This window comes from Rhipicephalus sanguineus, chromosome 5 (assembly GCF_013339695.2).
Source record: "Rhipicephalus sanguineus isolate Rsan-2018 chromosome 5, BIME_Rsan_1.4, whole genome shotgun sequence".
Taxonomy (NCBI): Eukaryota; Metazoa; Arthropoda; class Arachnida; order Ixodida; family Ixodidae; genus Rhipicephalus; species Rhipicephalus sanguineus.
Genome location: NC_051180.1, coordinates 71,746,882 through 71,764,071, shown reverse-complemented (window position 1 = coordinate 71,764,071; position 17,190 = coordinate 71,746,882). Strand labels below are relative to the sequence as shown.

The 17,190-nt window shown below is 45.2% G+C and overlaps 1 protein-coding gene across 1 annotated transcript; it reads left to right on the top strand.

The window, feature by feature from the left end:
• Positions 1-9,640: 9,640 nt before the first annotated feature.
• On the top strand, positions 9,641-13,494 carry LOC119393742 (uncharacterized). Its single transcript, XM_037660876.2, has 3 exons — positions 9,641-9,832; positions 9,906-10,071; positions 13,238-13,494. The coding sequence occupies exons 1-3, from the start codon at positions 9,665-9,667 to the stop codon at positions 13,393-13,395; spliced, it is 492 nt and encodes a 163-aa protein (XP_037516804.1). The 5' UTR covers positions 9,641-9,664; the 3' UTR covers positions 13,396-13,494.
• Positions 13,495-17,190: the final 3,696 nt, after the last annotated feature.

Here is a 17,190-nt window from a genome sequence, read left to right as displayed (position 1 = left end):
GTGGTGCTCGCAGCCGACGAAAGTATCGCTCGCAAAGTTATTGCGGAGGAGTAGCGAACTCGGGACACTGCCCTCAGATTCGAATGTGTGCTGCGGTGTTGCACAAGTGAAAACCACCACGTTCCTCATCTGTGTGTCTGTTTACACACCGACCGCCTGCTCGGATTTTTGTCGCCGTAAATTGTCCTCATTCCTTCCCTTCGGCGTACCTTGCCGCGCTGCTCGACGGGGGACCTTGAACCAAGCGTGATACCCACCTGCCCCTTTTCGCTCTCGGGAAGCTCCCGGAAACAGTTTCGCTTATCTCTTCATTACTCCCTCGTGATGCTTCCAACGGGCGAAGGCATGGCCAAGCTCGGTTTTGGATGTTCATGAAACAGGCCGCGCTTATCGCGCGGGGCCACTTTTTTTTCCTCTCTAATCTGGACCCATCCCCACCGCCACCCTTTCACTTTTCTGTATTTTTTTTTTCAATGCGCTGTTTGCGCTTAGCGTTTACACACCATAATTTCTTATAAGCTTACAATATCGTTTCGACTCGCAAAAGTAGTGGAAAAACAAGAACTCGATCGAGTTGTGTTTCATATATCAAGTTTTAATTCAGAGAATATTGTCGGGATATATGTAATTATCTGTAATTATAATTTAGTGGAGATTAAAAACAAGCACATTTATTAAGCTTAGTGCCATGCCTTTAAAAGCTTGCAAGTGTATTTACTCTACCAGCTGTTTTTTCACCGTAGGGTGACTAAGCTCGAGTACTTTAATTGCAGACCACCAGTTTACTGCAAGCGAGTTGCCGTCCCTGCTGCTGAGACTGCCCCCCTAGTGTGGAAGGTAGGTGTACCGAACAAGGATCTGTTTCACCTTTCTGCTTGGAATGAAAGGGTACAGAATATTTGTTTGGTGGTGCCACTGTAATACTGCACGAATAGCTTGCAAAAAATAAAAACAAAGAGCGGTACTATTTTGTATTCTACACCTGCACACTCTAGCAGATTGTTCTCTGAAATTAAAACAGTAGGTAGAAATGCCACAGCTGTTTTTCAATTACCAGTGCTATGAGAACAATTGCTGTACGTAAACCTTAAATGCAGGAAATGTACTCTAGGGGGAAAAAAATGTTGTTAGCTTGCACTCATACAGTAGCATTTTGCATGCTTTCCAGTAAGAATGTCTGAGTGCACTGTTTACATGGTATGGATGAACTGATAGCATGATGCACAAACGCAAAATGAAGAAACAGGGAGATAGAGCAGCGAAAATGGCTTTTGGCATCTCACAGTATAAATAGCTTGTACTCTGTCCTGTTTCCGTCCTTACTCCTCTAGTGTTTGTGGAGCTCGGTATGAGTTCACAACAAACCAACCTCCCTGCAAGAAAACTTTGTTGCGTTGTATAGATATCTTTTCTTTTTCTACATCAATGCCTAGACTCAGTGCTTTCTTTGTTGAGCTCATTCCATAGAGATGAAAACACTGAGTAGTTTTCCTCAGGCACATGTGAAAATTGCTCCATAAGTCTGTTGCTCAGTATTCACACGTGCAATGCAAAGTGAGGGTAATAAAATACCTGCTTGCCAGCCTTTTATAGCATATTTATTTCTTTTTCAACAGACGCTTCGCCAAGCACACCCAAAAGAAGGCCCACACCACCGTCACAGGTTTCACCAAGTGATGGTAAGTGCAAAAAGTGAGAGAGAGAATTATTGCAAAGTACACATCCTGCATCTGCATAAGGAAGTATGGACCAGTAGTCTTGATGTTTTCCTAGTAGATATGGACACCTAAGCCTGTGTAATATTGTCACAACCTATAATGTTGACAAAACCATACATATAGTTCAGGGCCTGCAACCCGTGATTTACTTCACGCAATTATTTATATTTCAAATATAAGGTGGGTGCAGTTGGACCTACATGGTTCACACTGAAAATTGTGCGGTCCGATTTGTTGTGATGAGAGTAGCTCTGCGAGATAGGCCAGCATAATATGATGCACAATCAAGGTGTGCATTCATGTAAATGTGGCTTATGCAGCCCAGATAGCTATTTATGAGATGAATAATTCAAAATCCTCCACTTTGTAAATGTCATTGCCTCTGTTCAGCATTTCATGAAATGTTCATTTTTGCAATGCTTTGTGATATTTCCTTAATCATGGATGATTCTTTGAAGATAAGATGTTTGGAATGTATAAATCAATTATGATTCCTGTCTCAGTCGCAGAATACACATTGCTTCCAATGAAAAATGGCATGGCAGCACATAGTGGTCCGTATATTAGTAGCCCTGTGATTGCGCCCTGATAGCTTAATCGTGATTTTTTTTCTCTACAAGACTGATGAAAGCCTATACCTTCGCATTCTTCCATGTCTTTTTTTTTTTCAGCTGAGCCTGGTCCGAGCGGCCTCCAATTTTCCAAGGAGGGCAGCAGCGCGGAGCAGATGCAAGAAACGCCAAAAAAGTGGGCGAAGAAAACGCAGCTCTGTGCACCCTTCGCACCAAAAAGAAGCTGCTAACACTTCACTCACGAAGTGAAAGGTACCGCAAGGCAGTCGGTCAGATGAAAAAAAGGGACGAGGCGAGGCGAGTAACACAGCAGGAGGTTTTGAACAGGCTTGAACCAGATTTGTCAAAGGACCTTTTTTGAACTGCTTAAAGCACGAATCAGCTAGGCTTGGTACATTTCGAAAATAAAAAAAACATTGGTCCAAATGGATGAAACAATTCACTCTCAATTCACGCTTCCTCAGAGAAATGCTTCACTTGCCACATGTGCGGACACTCAGATGCTGGCTGGCAGACATAATGACACCTGGTATCATTCCAGGTGCCATGGATGCAATGTAATCAATCATTAAAGCTTGGCCTCTGCAAGACAAAGCATGCTGTCTTTTATTCGATTAAATAGCCTTGAAAAGACATTTGATGTACGATCAATCAAAAGATATAGTGATTGGCTACACATGATGGAAACACAAGGACTTCTCGTGTGGCAAATGCAGCCATTCTAATGGCTGTGTCTGGCATACCGAGAATTTGGATGCAGCCAGTAGCCTTTGCAGTGTCCCGCAATGCAACGTCAGCTCTTGCAATGCACAAGCTGCTATCAGATGTAATTATGCAGCTTGAAAAAAAAAAGGTCTTTTGGTAAAAGTGGTCATCTATGATCAAGGGTCAAACAATGTCAGACTGTCAAGAATGCTGATCCATTCTCTTCATGAACCATGTTTTACTGTCAACAACTGCAAACTATACTTCATGTTTGACATCCCACACCTGATAAAATGCACGCGGAATAATTTGAGAAAACACAAGCTCACGATTGGCTCCGAGGTTGTTGACTGGGCGTACATTGAAACCTTTTACAAAAATACTCGCAAATCACGCCTCTAACACACCAACTGAACATCTAAAAAAGAAAGATTGCCAAGGAAGCTCAAAGAGCAACATATCTACAAGATGCCCTTTGCTGACACACGGCCGCTGGATAAAAAATTCGCTTTTTCATCCAGCGGCCGTGGCTGACATAAGAGTGAAGTATGCCACACAAGTATTCAGTGAATCTGTCTCTGTGGCACTCCTCACTCTCATTGCCATTCAAGAGCTTCCTCTTGATGCTAAATTTACAGCTCTGTTCACAGAAAGAATGGATAAGATTTTTGACAGCCAGAACAGTTCGACCCTAAAAAATCAGGACGATAAGTTGCGGTATGCAATGATTGATGGGTCGGAACACCGTGCTTCCCTTGAGTCATGCATCAGTTGGATTGCCCAATGGCACTTTGGTAGTCCTCGGGACAAGCAGCCGCGCACTGTTAAAGGTTGGCAGATTACAAACAAAGCCTTGTTGCTGTGGACTGATTTAAAAGAGGACTTTGATTTCACTCATCTTTTCACACGTTGATTGCAGCAAGATCCCCTAGAAAACTTTTTTTGGAATCATTTGTCAAAAACATGGCTGCAATAAGACCCCAAATGTGTACCAATTCGTGGCGGCACTAAAACATATTTGGATTGGCAAGCTCTTCAAGCTTTCTCAAGGAAACTGTGAGGTGACAACTGCTTTCCTCAACAACTTGGAGAGTGCATCTGCATTGTTGTCAACTAGCAGCACACCAACCACAAGCCACAGCACGCAGCAGGCCTCTGATTCATCTGATCTGCAGGCATCTTCACAAGATGCGACCGACATGGTGTATGAAAATGTTGTGTACCATGTCGCTGGTACTCTTGTGAACAGCTTTCTAGAACTGAGGACTACTGAGTGCATATGTGAGAGAACACTCCTTGAAGTGGATGGTGGCTCTCTCCATGGACGACACCAATTCTTTGCACTACTCAAGGAAAGTGGTGTACCCGAGAAACTCCTCGGTTCCATTGCAGTAACCTCTGAATCATGTCTGAATTACATAAAGGAATTAGATTCGGCCTTCAGACATGAAATCAACTATTGTGCACATTTTTCCAATGTGTGCAAAAATCTGGTGGAAAGGATGCCAATCCGGCAAGCTATTTTCTGTTCAGTTGGCTGCACTGAGAAATCTCTTAAAATATTCTGCCGCACAAGGCTACATTGCCACATTACATTTGTAAACAAAAACACACAAGAAACAAAGTCAAGGCACAGTGCTGCTGCCAGCAAAAACGTAAAATAGCAGGCTAAATTTATCCTGTGCCTTTCTAGAACATGATTATGTAAATTGGATTTCTAGTGCAGCCTTCTGCACCCATTTCCTATCCATTTTTTAGAGTTGTTGCACTATTTCTTTTTTTTATGTGTATATGTACGTATTTTTATGTATATATGTATATTTTATGTAGGTATATATTTATATATGTGTATTTATAATTCTGCTTTGGTTGTATGTAATGCATTGACTACTTTTGCTCCTGCTGCGTTACTTTTGTATTATACAAGTTTAACCGACTAACTTTTTTTTGAAGCCTTGTGTGCCCCTATCAGCATGAGTATCACAACCAGAGGTTCTGGATTGCTTTAGTATTGGGAAATGCCAACACTTCCCAAAATGCACTGGAAAACCCTGCTCGTTCTGCTTTCTTTCTGTTTGCTTGACATGGTTTGGAAGGCAATCAAACATCCAGCCTCCCAAAAAATGCCAAAATTTATATAATACTGACGACTCGTTTTACACTGAAGCAGTCTTTACAAACAGTAACAGTGTGATTAATTCACAATGAACGTTGCAAAAATAGGTTGATTAATAAAAAATTTGGAGGTTTTATGTCTAAAAACCATGATACGAATATGCGGCATGCAGTAGTGGAGCACTTCAGATATTTTGAGCACCTGGCGTTCTTTCAACGTGCACCTAAATCTAGGCAGATGGGCCTCAAGCATATAGACCTCTACCGGCCTACGTCACTCACGCCCCGTGACGTCAGGTCACGTGACCTCTCGGCGCACGTGCAACGGCGGGTGGTTGGCAAAACACTCCCGCTACCGGCTCAGCGTGGTACAGTCACACGTTGTTTGGCGCACTTTTTTTTTTCTTTTGAACCTTTTCCTTAATCTTTCAGTTCCAAGATTGTGGTATGTGTCAAAGAACATAAAAATGTGTCGCGGACTGCATGACGAAAAATTTGCCACGCTGCTGGCTGTTTAACTTGGAGAAGTGAACCCACGTGGTGGTCTGTGCGAGGAACAGCGGCATCGTCTTCGAAAATGTGTCGCGTTTACTGTGGCGTGTAGTGTGCGTTGAAAGGCAGCGACGATATCGGTTCACCTTTGCGGACGTTGAAACTGACAATACTGCGTGTGTTGTGTGCTGTGTGAATAAGGATGCATCTTGTTTGCGAAAACATTGGCGCACGTTGTGTCTAACAGGGCCATTTGCAGTGACCGGTTGTCGACGGAACATCAGGATTAGACATTTTATTTGACGCGATGATCTGCGAGTGCGTACCACGTGCGCACATCTCAGTGTTTGTGCTGCGTGCATAAAGGAAAAAAATAAGCGCGTGATGTCCTGGCTAAAAGGTGAGACTATGCATAAGCTACCAGCGTGTTTTAGCATTGCCGAACATGCATGTACGGTTTACCACGGCGAATACCCCCAACCATACGCGTATCGCCTTTTATTGGAGATGTACGTCTTAATGGAAGCAGTGGAGATTCTTGTTTGTCATATTCTAGTTAGCTTATCTTTACGGCTCGATATTTATGAAGTGACATTTCGAGTTTGTGTACCAAGTCTAAAGGAGGGGAGTAAGTATGGAAACACGTTATAGGCATCAGATACAGCGAAGGAACCGCGCAAGCGATTATTTAAAACTAAATTATTGTGTTTAACATCTCAAAATTGTTCAGTAAATTATGAGAAACGCCGTAGGGGAAAACTTCGCTTGAATTTTCATGGGGATTTGTTAACCGAACGCACGTCAATGACTAATGAGCGTTTCCTTCGTTTTTTTTTTTTCTTTCAATTATCTCTGATCAGAATTTTGCGCTGTGTGTGAGAATCTAATTCGTGACCTCGCGCACAGTAGCCGCGAATGCTGTACATCGTTTAAAACTGCAGTGCAGATTTCGCGACAGAAATTGAGTAGGTTCACATCCATTCCATTCTTTCTCCAAACACCAGTCGTCGTGAAAATGTACAACGTTCGCTTTCGATGAGCATAAGATTTTTTTTTTTATGGCTGCCATCCACGACGAGCAAATCATACGTTGACCTAACAGAATCATTCATTACAGGCAGTAATTCTTCCTTCTAACAGCTGTGAGTTCAGAAAATAGCAATTTGCGAAAACTTCTATCGAAGTAACGCAGACACACGCAGCGCTGCTATGGAGAGAGATCCCGCCGGTGGAACTTTCTTGCCAACCAGCCCCTGCTCCGAAGGCGGGACTTGGGGGCGGGACACTGCCAGTGACGTCACACTGTTTGCAAACAGGGAGAGGTCTATTGCATCCATTGAGTGGGATTGATGCAGCCGGGATTCAATCCCACTAAGTTCGGGCCAGCAGTTGAGCACAGTAACCACTAGACCACTGCGACGGGCCACGAAGTTTGAAGCATGCATGTATTCAGGTGCTCACCAAGTCCAAAAGATTTTCAGCACCCAGGGGCTCTGTCACTTTTCAATTATAAACCTCTGGTCATGACTGTTGTGCCACTGCAAAGAACTGATGGTGTCAGCTATTCACAGGCATGCATAAAAGATACATTGATGAAGTGCTCAGCTCTGTGAGGATTCCAGAGGGGTTTGTGCAGAAGCTGCAACTCGGTTGACATGCATGTTAGTTTGAAATAGAAGCATGCATCCATACTCACTGAAACTATTCACAACGTACTGTTTGTGTAAAGCAACTGTGTTTCTTGTTTAACTAAACTCTGCAAACTCCGACATTCCACTTCCTGAACCAACGAATGACAAGCGATGCAGTTCTTGTTAGTGACACATTATGATGAAACTGTGCAGCGTTCCCCATCTGCAATTTAATTACTGCTCAGAAAATCTTTTGACATTGTGATGGATCCAACATGATACCTGGTAGAAAAATAATAGGGAAGCTGCGTTCAACTTTGCACTTTACTCTACTCATTTCTCTGATAACATGCTTATCTTCGTGTATATTTCATGTTACCTTGAGTATTTCGCACCACTTCCAACTTAACTAATGACCTGTGATCATTCCTGTTGTTCACCAGTCACAACCACAATGTTTCCACAAATTTCAAAGGTCACCTCTGCAACTGAGTCTAGACCATTCTTCGTTGCGTTTTAGATGCGAAGTATCTTAAGGCGGAACTCAATCTGGTGGTGGTGGTGGTGGTGGTGGTGTGCGGCGTGACCACCCTTACTGCGCATGCGCATACCCTCTCCACGCACCTCCTCTCCACTCACACTCTCCCCTTCCCCTCTCCCCTTCCCCTCACCGCTTTCCCTTTCCACTTTCCCTCCCCCTTCCCCTCTCTCCTCCCCTCTCTCCTCCCTCCCCTCTCCACTTTCCCTCACCCCCTTTCCCCTATCCACTTTCCCTCTCCCCTTCCTCTCTCCACTTTCCCTCTCCCCTCCCCCTCTCCCGTACCCCTCTCCCCTCCCCCTTTCCACTCTTTCACTGAAACGCGGGCTAGACATGCCGAAATTCTCTCCTGCGCAACGCCGCGATGAGCTCGAGCGCATGCGCGTCCCCTCCCCTTCTCCCTCCTCTCCTACGCTGCCCCCTCTCGCCCGCCTGTCGACCGCGTTCCCCGCTCGCCCTGTGAGAATTAACGGCCGCGCTAGATGGAAGATACGACGCGCGTAGCGTCCCTCTTCGCGTTCCACGACGCGAGGTCGGTAGCATGCCCAACGAACGCCAACGAAACGCGATCGTGCAAGTGCTCTGGCTTCGCATCGCCTCATGGTCCCCTTTAGCGGGAGATGGTGTAATTTTTCTCCCTTTATTACTTGAAAATTAAAGCATCGCGTGTCTTGTTCACATCACGTGAGCTTGCCTGCAACACATTTACCTGGAGGAAAACATGATCAGGGATAGCTGAGCCAAATGGTAGATTTGTCTCACTGCTTTTACAAAATAATATGCTGTAGCACCGCAGCATATTATGACATTGATATACTTATGCTCCATGGGTTCGTCTACATGAGCCAAAGGCTATGACTGTTAGGTGCACTTTCTGTGTACATATATGCAAAAGTATGTGTGTGTGTGTATGTGCAAAAGGCAATGACCATAGGTCGGCAAAAAATGTGGAGCTCACTCAGACTCACTCATGCAATATATTTTGCCCTTAGGGCTCACTCGGACTCAGGCTCACCAAAATTTTCCTCAACCGGAATCACTCGGACTCAGACTCACCAAAATTTTTCCCAACCGAACTCACTCCGACTCAGAGTCACAAAAACTTTACTCACCCGGACTCACTCAGACTCAGACTCACGTCTCGATATGAGTCTGAGTGAGTCTGAGTGAGTCGACTCATGAGTGAGTTTGGCGACCTATGGGTACTGGGACACAAAATTTTGGCCTCGCGGTTTTTTGCTGCAATGTGTTGCTGGGGGCCTGTTAGTCATAACATGGCACATTGTTTAGTGCGCAACAGATAAATACAGGCTCCTCATTACCGACCAGTGTCAGTTTCGGTTTCAAAAACGACAAGTCGACTCCGGGTGCAACTATCACCACCTAACGGGTGTAGCGCTCGATCACATCAGCACACAGAACAGTGACGAACTTCCGCGCTGTTCGCGAGCAGCCGTCAAGAAGTAGGCTGCTGGAGTGAACGAGGCAGAAAAACATGGTGGCTATGACGTCATCATAACTTATTGCAGCGTGTTGAGGGAAGTAGGGGGTCCCCAAGGGTCCCCTTTGAGGGTGTCAGTAGCGCGAGGATGTCGATCGCTCACGCAAACCTCAAAATTCATTTAAAATAACTTCCAAGTTATACTCGCTGTTGGTATTTTGCCGATGATATGCGCATGTTCACCGGAATCGATCCCGCAGGCTATCTCGGCCGCGAAATATTGTGTCAGTACCCCTGTAATTTGAAGTTCCAAATAATACTCGCCTGTACCGCATCAGCTTTTGATCTTATGTTTTCTGCTTAGGGCATAATTAATTCCCCCTTTAGATGCTTACCTGAGGGTCACTGCTATTTTTCTTGCAGCCTGTGAAAGCAAAGTTTTTGATAACCAAATGAAGATACTAGTCGAGCTGAAGAGCATGAGGACACTGCTGACTGCGAACAAATCAACTAGAGTTTTAGTGTTGCCCGAAGACTGCCCGACAATACCTGCTTCAACAGTGGCAGATGTTCAAGCCATTGAAGAGTACCTTTCCTCCCAAGAACACATGGAGCTGCTGGTAAGGCTCATTTTTGCAATTGTAAACTCTTCCTCAGCTTTTCTAACTAATACTTGATTTGGTGTATCTGCAGACAAACTACTGTTCAAGATTTGGCGGCACAGACTTCCAGGACACGGTGCGAATACTTTTGCGAAACTTGATGACCAAAGCAGCATCTTTGCAATTCAGCTGGAAAGGCTCTCGTGGCAGGAAGAACGCATTTGCTGAGCTTAAGAACATTAACAACATGATCCTGGGTAAGTGATCTATTACAGTGGTGCAGAATTATCTTGCACTGAGACAGGCTGGTTATCTTATGAGCCCTCTACTGTTCATATCAAGACATTTGTAGACCTTTCTCAAGATCTAGAACTAGATCTAGTGTCAGCAGAGGCCTTTTTCAAGCAAGTTACTTTTATCTGCACTATATAGCCGGCCACGTCTTTAACTATCTCAATTGTCGGGTCGCTTAATCAAATTATCTGTGACATCACGAAAATCAATTGACGCCGTTGGCTGAGGGGCCTTCTTTGAAAAGTATCTGGCGCTTCATTCTTGAGTTGTATCCGACTTTACAAAAATGTGCGCAGAAATCCTATTTGGTATTCGCTGACCATTTGTTGTTAAAAATTTTCAATGCTTTCTGTGTTTTGGTACCATGGCATGGACTTAAATACAGGCTGTAAATGATTCGCCTGTATTAAAGGGTCAATCCTCATGTTGGCAACGATGCAGATATTAATGGTTTTGGTGGCTTCAGTACAGCAAGTTGTGAAAACCATTGTTTGCTCAAAGCTGAAGCTGGTACCATACAGGTGTAAAAAGGAACAAAAGAAACTGAGTTTTATTACTGCTTGCAATAGACCTCTACCGGCCTACGTCACTCACGCCCCGTCACGTCAGGTCACGTGACCTCTGGGCGCACGTGCAACAGCGGGTGGTTGGCAAAACACTCCCGCTGCCGGCTCAGCGTGGTACAGTCGCACGGTGTTTGGCGCACGTTTCTTTTTCTTTTGAACCTTTTTCTTAGTCTTTAGTTCCAAGATTATTTGTGGTATGTGTCAAAGAACATATGTGTCGTGGACTGCGTGACGAAAAATTTGCCACGCTGCTGGCTGTTTAACTTGGAGAAGTGAATCCACGTGGTGGTATGTGCGAGGAACAGCGGCATCGTCTTCGAAAATGTGCCTCGTTTACTGTGGCGTGTAGTGTGCGTTTAAGGCAGCGACGATATCGGTTCACATTTGCGGACGTTGAACTGACAATATTGTGTGTGGTGTGTGCTGTGTGAATAACGATGCATCCTGTTTGCGAAAACATTGGCACGCGTTGTATCTAACAGGGCAATTTGCAGTGACCGGTTGTCGACGGAACATCAGGATTGGACATTTTATTTGACGCGATGATCTGCGAGTGCGTACATCTGTGTTTGTGCTGTGTGCACAAAAAAAACAAAAACAAAAAAGTGCATGATGTCCGGGCTGAAAGGTGAGACTACGAATGAGCTACCAGCGTGTTTTAGAATTGCCGAACACGCACGTACCACGGCGAACATCCAGAACCATACGCGTATCGCCTTTTATTGGAGATGTACGTTTTAATGGAAGCAGTGGAGATTCTTGTTTGTCATATTCTAGTTAGCTTGTCTTTAAGGCTCGATATTTATGAAGTGACATTCCGAGCTTGTGTACCAAGTCTAAATGACGTTGTAGGCATCAGATACAGCGAAGTAACCGCGCAAGAGATTATAACTAAATTATTGTGTTTAACATCTCAAAACTGCTCAGTGGATTATGAGGAACGCCGTAGGGGAATACTTCGCTTTAATTTTCACGGGGATTTGTTAACCGAACGCAGGCTAATGAGTGTTTCCTTCGTGTTTTTTTTCTTTCATTCATCTCTGATCAGAATTTTGCGCCGTGAGTGAGAATCTAATCCGTGACCTCGCGCACAGTAGCCGCCAATGCTGTACATCGTTTAAAACTGCAGTGCAGATTCCGCGACGGAAATTGGGTACGTTCACATCCATGCCATGCTAACATTTCTCCAAACACCAGTCGTCGTGAAAATGTACAACGTTCGCTTTCGAGGAGCATAAGATTTTTTTATGGCTGTCATCCACGACGACCAAATCATAGGTTGACCTAACAGAATCGTTCATTACAGTCAGTAACTCTTCCTTCTAACAGCTGTGAGTTCAGAAAATAGCAATTTGCAAAAACTTCTATCGAAGTAAAGCAGACACACGCAGCGCTGCTATGTAGAGAGATCCCGCCGGCGGAACTTTCTTGCCAACCAGCACCTGCTCCGAAGGCGGTACTTGGGGGCGGGACACTGCCAGTGACTTCACACTGTTTGCAAACAGGGAGAGGTCTATTTCTAGTGGTGTTTGCAATGGTACGTACAGTGGCAAAATAGCTCACTGTAGAATGCTCATCTTGGGTAGGGAATTTACAATACTGTAGTAGCAGCATTCAAGGCTGTCTACAAATACCACATATACTCGTGTAATGGCCACACCCATGTAAAAGCCGCACCCAGAAGTTTGTTGAAGAATCCCCCCCCAAGAAATGTATCTTAAGATCCCCCGTGTATTAGCCACACCCCTAATTTTTGAGGTTAGCAGTATTGTACGTTGTGTGATGTGAAAATTAGGAAACTTTTTTTTTCTCGGGAGCAAAACAAGGCAGCCCTGCCGATGTTTCGGCACTTCCATGTAGCAAAAGCACAGCCATCGAGATTTAGCCACTGCCGTCCACCAAACAACACTGGCTGCAGACGTCTGAAGAAGGCATCCCTTGTAGATGTGTGCTACGGGATTTCAAAGCGTGGGGTGGTATTCCTTCAAGACGGTGGAGTTGGATTGCGGGAATAATGAACAAATTTGAGGAACAGCGGATGACCTCACCTGGGACATAGGCGACCTTGAGGATGGGACAAGTAACAAGGTGGAGAAGGACAAAGGCGAGGAATAACATTTTTGCAACTGCGTGAGTTACAGCGGTTCTTTTTCTGGTTCTTTCAGAACAAGTGAGTACTGCAGTTAAATGAAGGCACGGGAAAATATGTACGGAAAAAAAAGTTGCATCTTTTTCTTTGTGTAATGGCCGCACCCGCCATTTCCCCCCAAATCTCGCCAAAAATAACCTGCGTCCATTGCACGCGTATGTACAGTATATTATATTGAATGCTTTGCATAAAGGACAAATGCTGTAGCGTGATGCCTTTTTTCTCACTGTAGCCAGTTGCATTTGTTAGGTTTAAAGGAAATACTGCCATTGTAATAGAATACAGCATTCACTTTAATCTTTGTGTTCGAAGTAGAAGGTAATTCGACTATTTGTTAGAAATAGATAGAACGAATTTGAGTCTTCTTGAACCCGTGACATTCGTTCTTGCTCTCTTGGTGTTCCTTTATTGCAGCCTGCCTTAGAGCTCATTACCCCGAACAAGCATCTCTCACGAAGTGCAGCGTTGTGGTAAAGCGCTGGCTCATTGGTGCCCAAGATCGTGAAGGCGGCCGAAACCGGAGGCGCCAGTCGTCTCAAGCAGGAGTGGCAAACACACTCTTGGAGGAATAAGTGAAGCACTACCTTGTTCACAACCGTTGCTTTTTTCACAGCCGAATGAAGCTGTGTATTTGTAAATATGTATATTTTTCAATAAATGGGTAGCCCATTGCCAAATTGTCAATTGCGACCCACCGAAATTTTTTCCCATACCTGCAATACACCAGATATATTCAAATTGCAATATTTTTATCTCACGTGCAAGTCAGTGTCCTACTGTCTAAAATTCAGAAAGTCTGATAGATTTGCTTCATTTCATGAACAGTTTTTTAGAGATGTATTAGTGCTAACAATTATACTGAAAGGACCAGTTACCTGTTTATGCTAGTGATGCATAGCAGTTGCACGAATTTAATTAATGATGCCATCGCATTTACTGAAAGGCCTTGTGTATGCCTTCTTGTCGGCACTGCAATTGAAGCTATATCTGGTTGAGGTTCACAGCCTTATTTCTCAGCCTTGGAGGCCACATATATACACGCAAAAGTCCAAACAAACACACGCTGTACTGCATGTGATGCAACGGACGCACTATATAACAGCACACGTGTGGTGCGACATAGTACGTAGAAAATGTTTGATGAGATGTTACCTGTGGTCAGTTGGCAGGAAATCTTGCATGACACAAGTCAAGAGAGAGCATAATTAAAGTGCTGACGTACCTGACTTTTAACAGAGGCCCACACTTGCTTGATCAACCATAATTCTGTTTTGGATTAGAGAAGACGCCAAGACTTGTGAACTCCTTGAACAAATTTCATGGATTTTGTTCAAGCACGCAACTAATGTGTTCTTTTCTCATGTTGACTGCAATGTATTGTCTTCGTTGCTTGTTTTTGCTCTGCTGTTTTGCTATCAAGATGACTACAGAATACTGTCGCCAAAATGTGGTTCTGGAGTGTAATGTGGGCAAGGTAGCCGGAAACTAGTTACATTATTTACTGCGATGAAAACAGCGCGAAAACGGGACAGAGGGTATCAAACATCACAAGCACTGTCACTAGATTGCACTAGATTATTTAATCCAGCTGCGCACCACCTCATGTCTACAAGGTCGGCCTAAGGCCTTGGGCCTATGTTGGCAGCCAGAGGTCGGCCGGTGTGAGGCCATTAACCAATCCCACCCTCGGCCCAACCTTGTTGGCCAAGCTTGGGCCATGGACGGCCAGGTCGGCCATGAATGTTGAGCCAGCATTGAGCCGAGGTCGATTTTTCAGTTGGGATCTGCGTACGCGTTCAGGGCCAAGAGCACGAGAACTGGCCGAAAGAACGGAGCCGATCCAACAAGAATGCCGTCCGTTTTATATATATATGTCAGCGCTATCATGCAGCGTTCACATGGACTGTACGGTTGCGTTGCACAAGGGCTGATGCAAACGCTCCGTGCGAACAATGTTGCATGTAAAATTAGTGCATCTATACAATTGCAAAATAATCATATAAAGAGAGAAAACTTATATTCACGTCTTTCTGTTATTGTGTGTTACGTATTAACACGTTAGTGCAGACCGTTAGAGGCGTTTAATTCCGTCTTACATGTGCACTGTGCCCGTAATTAATTCAGATAGAGTTAAACGCCTCTATAAACTGCCCGTTCGCATTAAATACGACACGCATCAACACACCAGAAAAACAATTGATGCGTTTTGTTAGAACACGCACAAAAAATAAGAAAAAAAAGCAGAGCAATACTAGCGAGAAACGTCCGCAACCGACCCACGGCCGTCGGTAAATCGACGCTTATGTGATGTCGGGACTTGGTCAACCCGAGAGCGGCATGCACTGGGCATCGTCGGCCACGGTGGACGGGCCTACATCGGGTGCCGAAGCAGGCCCACATGAGGCCAATGTCAATCCCCAAGACCGGCCCTACATTGGTTGCCAAGGTTGGGCCAACGACAGTGCAGTTGGCCAGCGACATCAGGCCGACATTTTGCCAAGGATAAAATGTTGCTTGGGGAGGACTTGGGGTCAAGAGTTTGCTTAAGACATTCGGTGAAGAAAACGATGACAGTTCTTAGAAAACACTCGTGCAACAGAAGGGAGGACAGGACGATAGCGCTCAGGCTGTCGCCGTGTAATCCCTTCTGCTCCTACCTTTGTTTCCTTTTACTCCTACCTACGTTAAACACTCATAATGTTAAGACCTGTTTAGTTGTTTTAAGTGCGGAGCACTTCAGAGGCCCGGCTTATCGTCCATTCGTGCATATCATGTGGCGTGATCACGCTCACAGAAAAGCGCTCAATGCAGGCCATAACAAGGCTAGCAATACTGAAGACCGGGTTAAAATGAACGATCAATGTCTAAAGTATTATAACTAACAGAAATAACCTAGAAGAAATCGCAATAACTGGCTAAAATTCCTAAAAAACATTTCAGAAACGTGCGGCTCACTCTGAGGCCTGCAAGAGAGGGCGCCACCGCCTCGCAGAGCGAGCGAATGCCCCTCCTCCTACGCTTGGCCGGCACTGCGTGGCTACATCTAATGGGGGAAACAATCTGACGGAACTCGCTGCAGACGACGCGTACCTCAACTGCCGTAACAAGGAGGAAATCGATGAAGCGCAGAAAAAAGTAGCGCACATGTCGCACACAGAGTCTGCGAATCTCCCTAACAAGATTCTACTCGTGCCGCGGAAACCCTACATGCTTACCTCAAATATTGGAGTCATCGACGCTTTGGTAAACGGAGTATTGGGAACTCAAGGAACGGGAATCTCTGAGTGCCCGTGCTACGCACTTCCTGAGGTTGGATAGTAGTGGAGCTGCCATACGTTTTCTTTGTGTGTGTGTGTGTGTATGTGTGTGTGTGTGCCAGAGGACGCTTGTTTACGCCCTCTGGCAAGAAAACAAAATTCTGTCACCCTACGATTCCCTCGCTTGTGCTCCCACAAAGCGCTCAGATTGTTCGCGAATTTGGGAGAACTGTCTCGCTGGGCAGGCACCGAACGCAATTATGCATCGGTTTTCTATGCAATGCATCTTTCAGGCTAGAGAGAGAGAGAGTGAGAAAGAAAAGGAGAGATCGAGAGAGAGCCGCGCTTCCAGTTTCGTCGTCGGATCGCGGCACGTATAAACCATGCACATTGTTTGTTGTGACGGCTGACTGACAGGCCGTCAGCAGGCGCGGAAATTGCCTTATTATATAGTGAGTATGCACTGAAACTGAGTCGCAATGTGGCGCTGCGGTGCCCCGAGCTGGGCGCTATTTTTGCGGTTCTCGTGCAGCAGCCGACCCACGCTTGCTACTGTGTTTGCTGTGTGTACGCGACAGGTGTTGTGTGGTGTTTCCTTGACTTCCGTGTACTCGCGTGTTTCATTAACGATAGTACGGCGTTGGAACTGTCCCCTACCACTGCGTGTTGCACGGATCTAGTCATTTGCCTGGCTGTGCAAGCGATCGCCGTGTTGCTGCAGTGAAAAGATGCTGCTCAGCGACTACGCCAAGTCGCTGTCTGATCCCGAGCACAGGAGATACCACATCAAAGTCGCAAAATGCGGTAGCGACGACCCCTTGGCGCTTTCCGATGACCAGTTCACGAACGATGTTGGCTGCTATCCCAGCGTAGACCGTGCGGATATCAACGGTTATCTTGTTCACGTCGTCTTTCAAAGGTAGGCTGTACATATTGTACCGCATGTTCCCGACTTAACGGCTTGTTCTAGGTATCCGTAAAGTTAGTGATCGGGTGCTAAAGTGGTAAAGCTTGCTATCAGTCGCTGATATGGCGTCCAGCCCATCGCACTTTCTTGCCGCTATCACTAGATGGTGTTGGAGGTTTGTAGTGGAGGCTCTTCCGCAATTG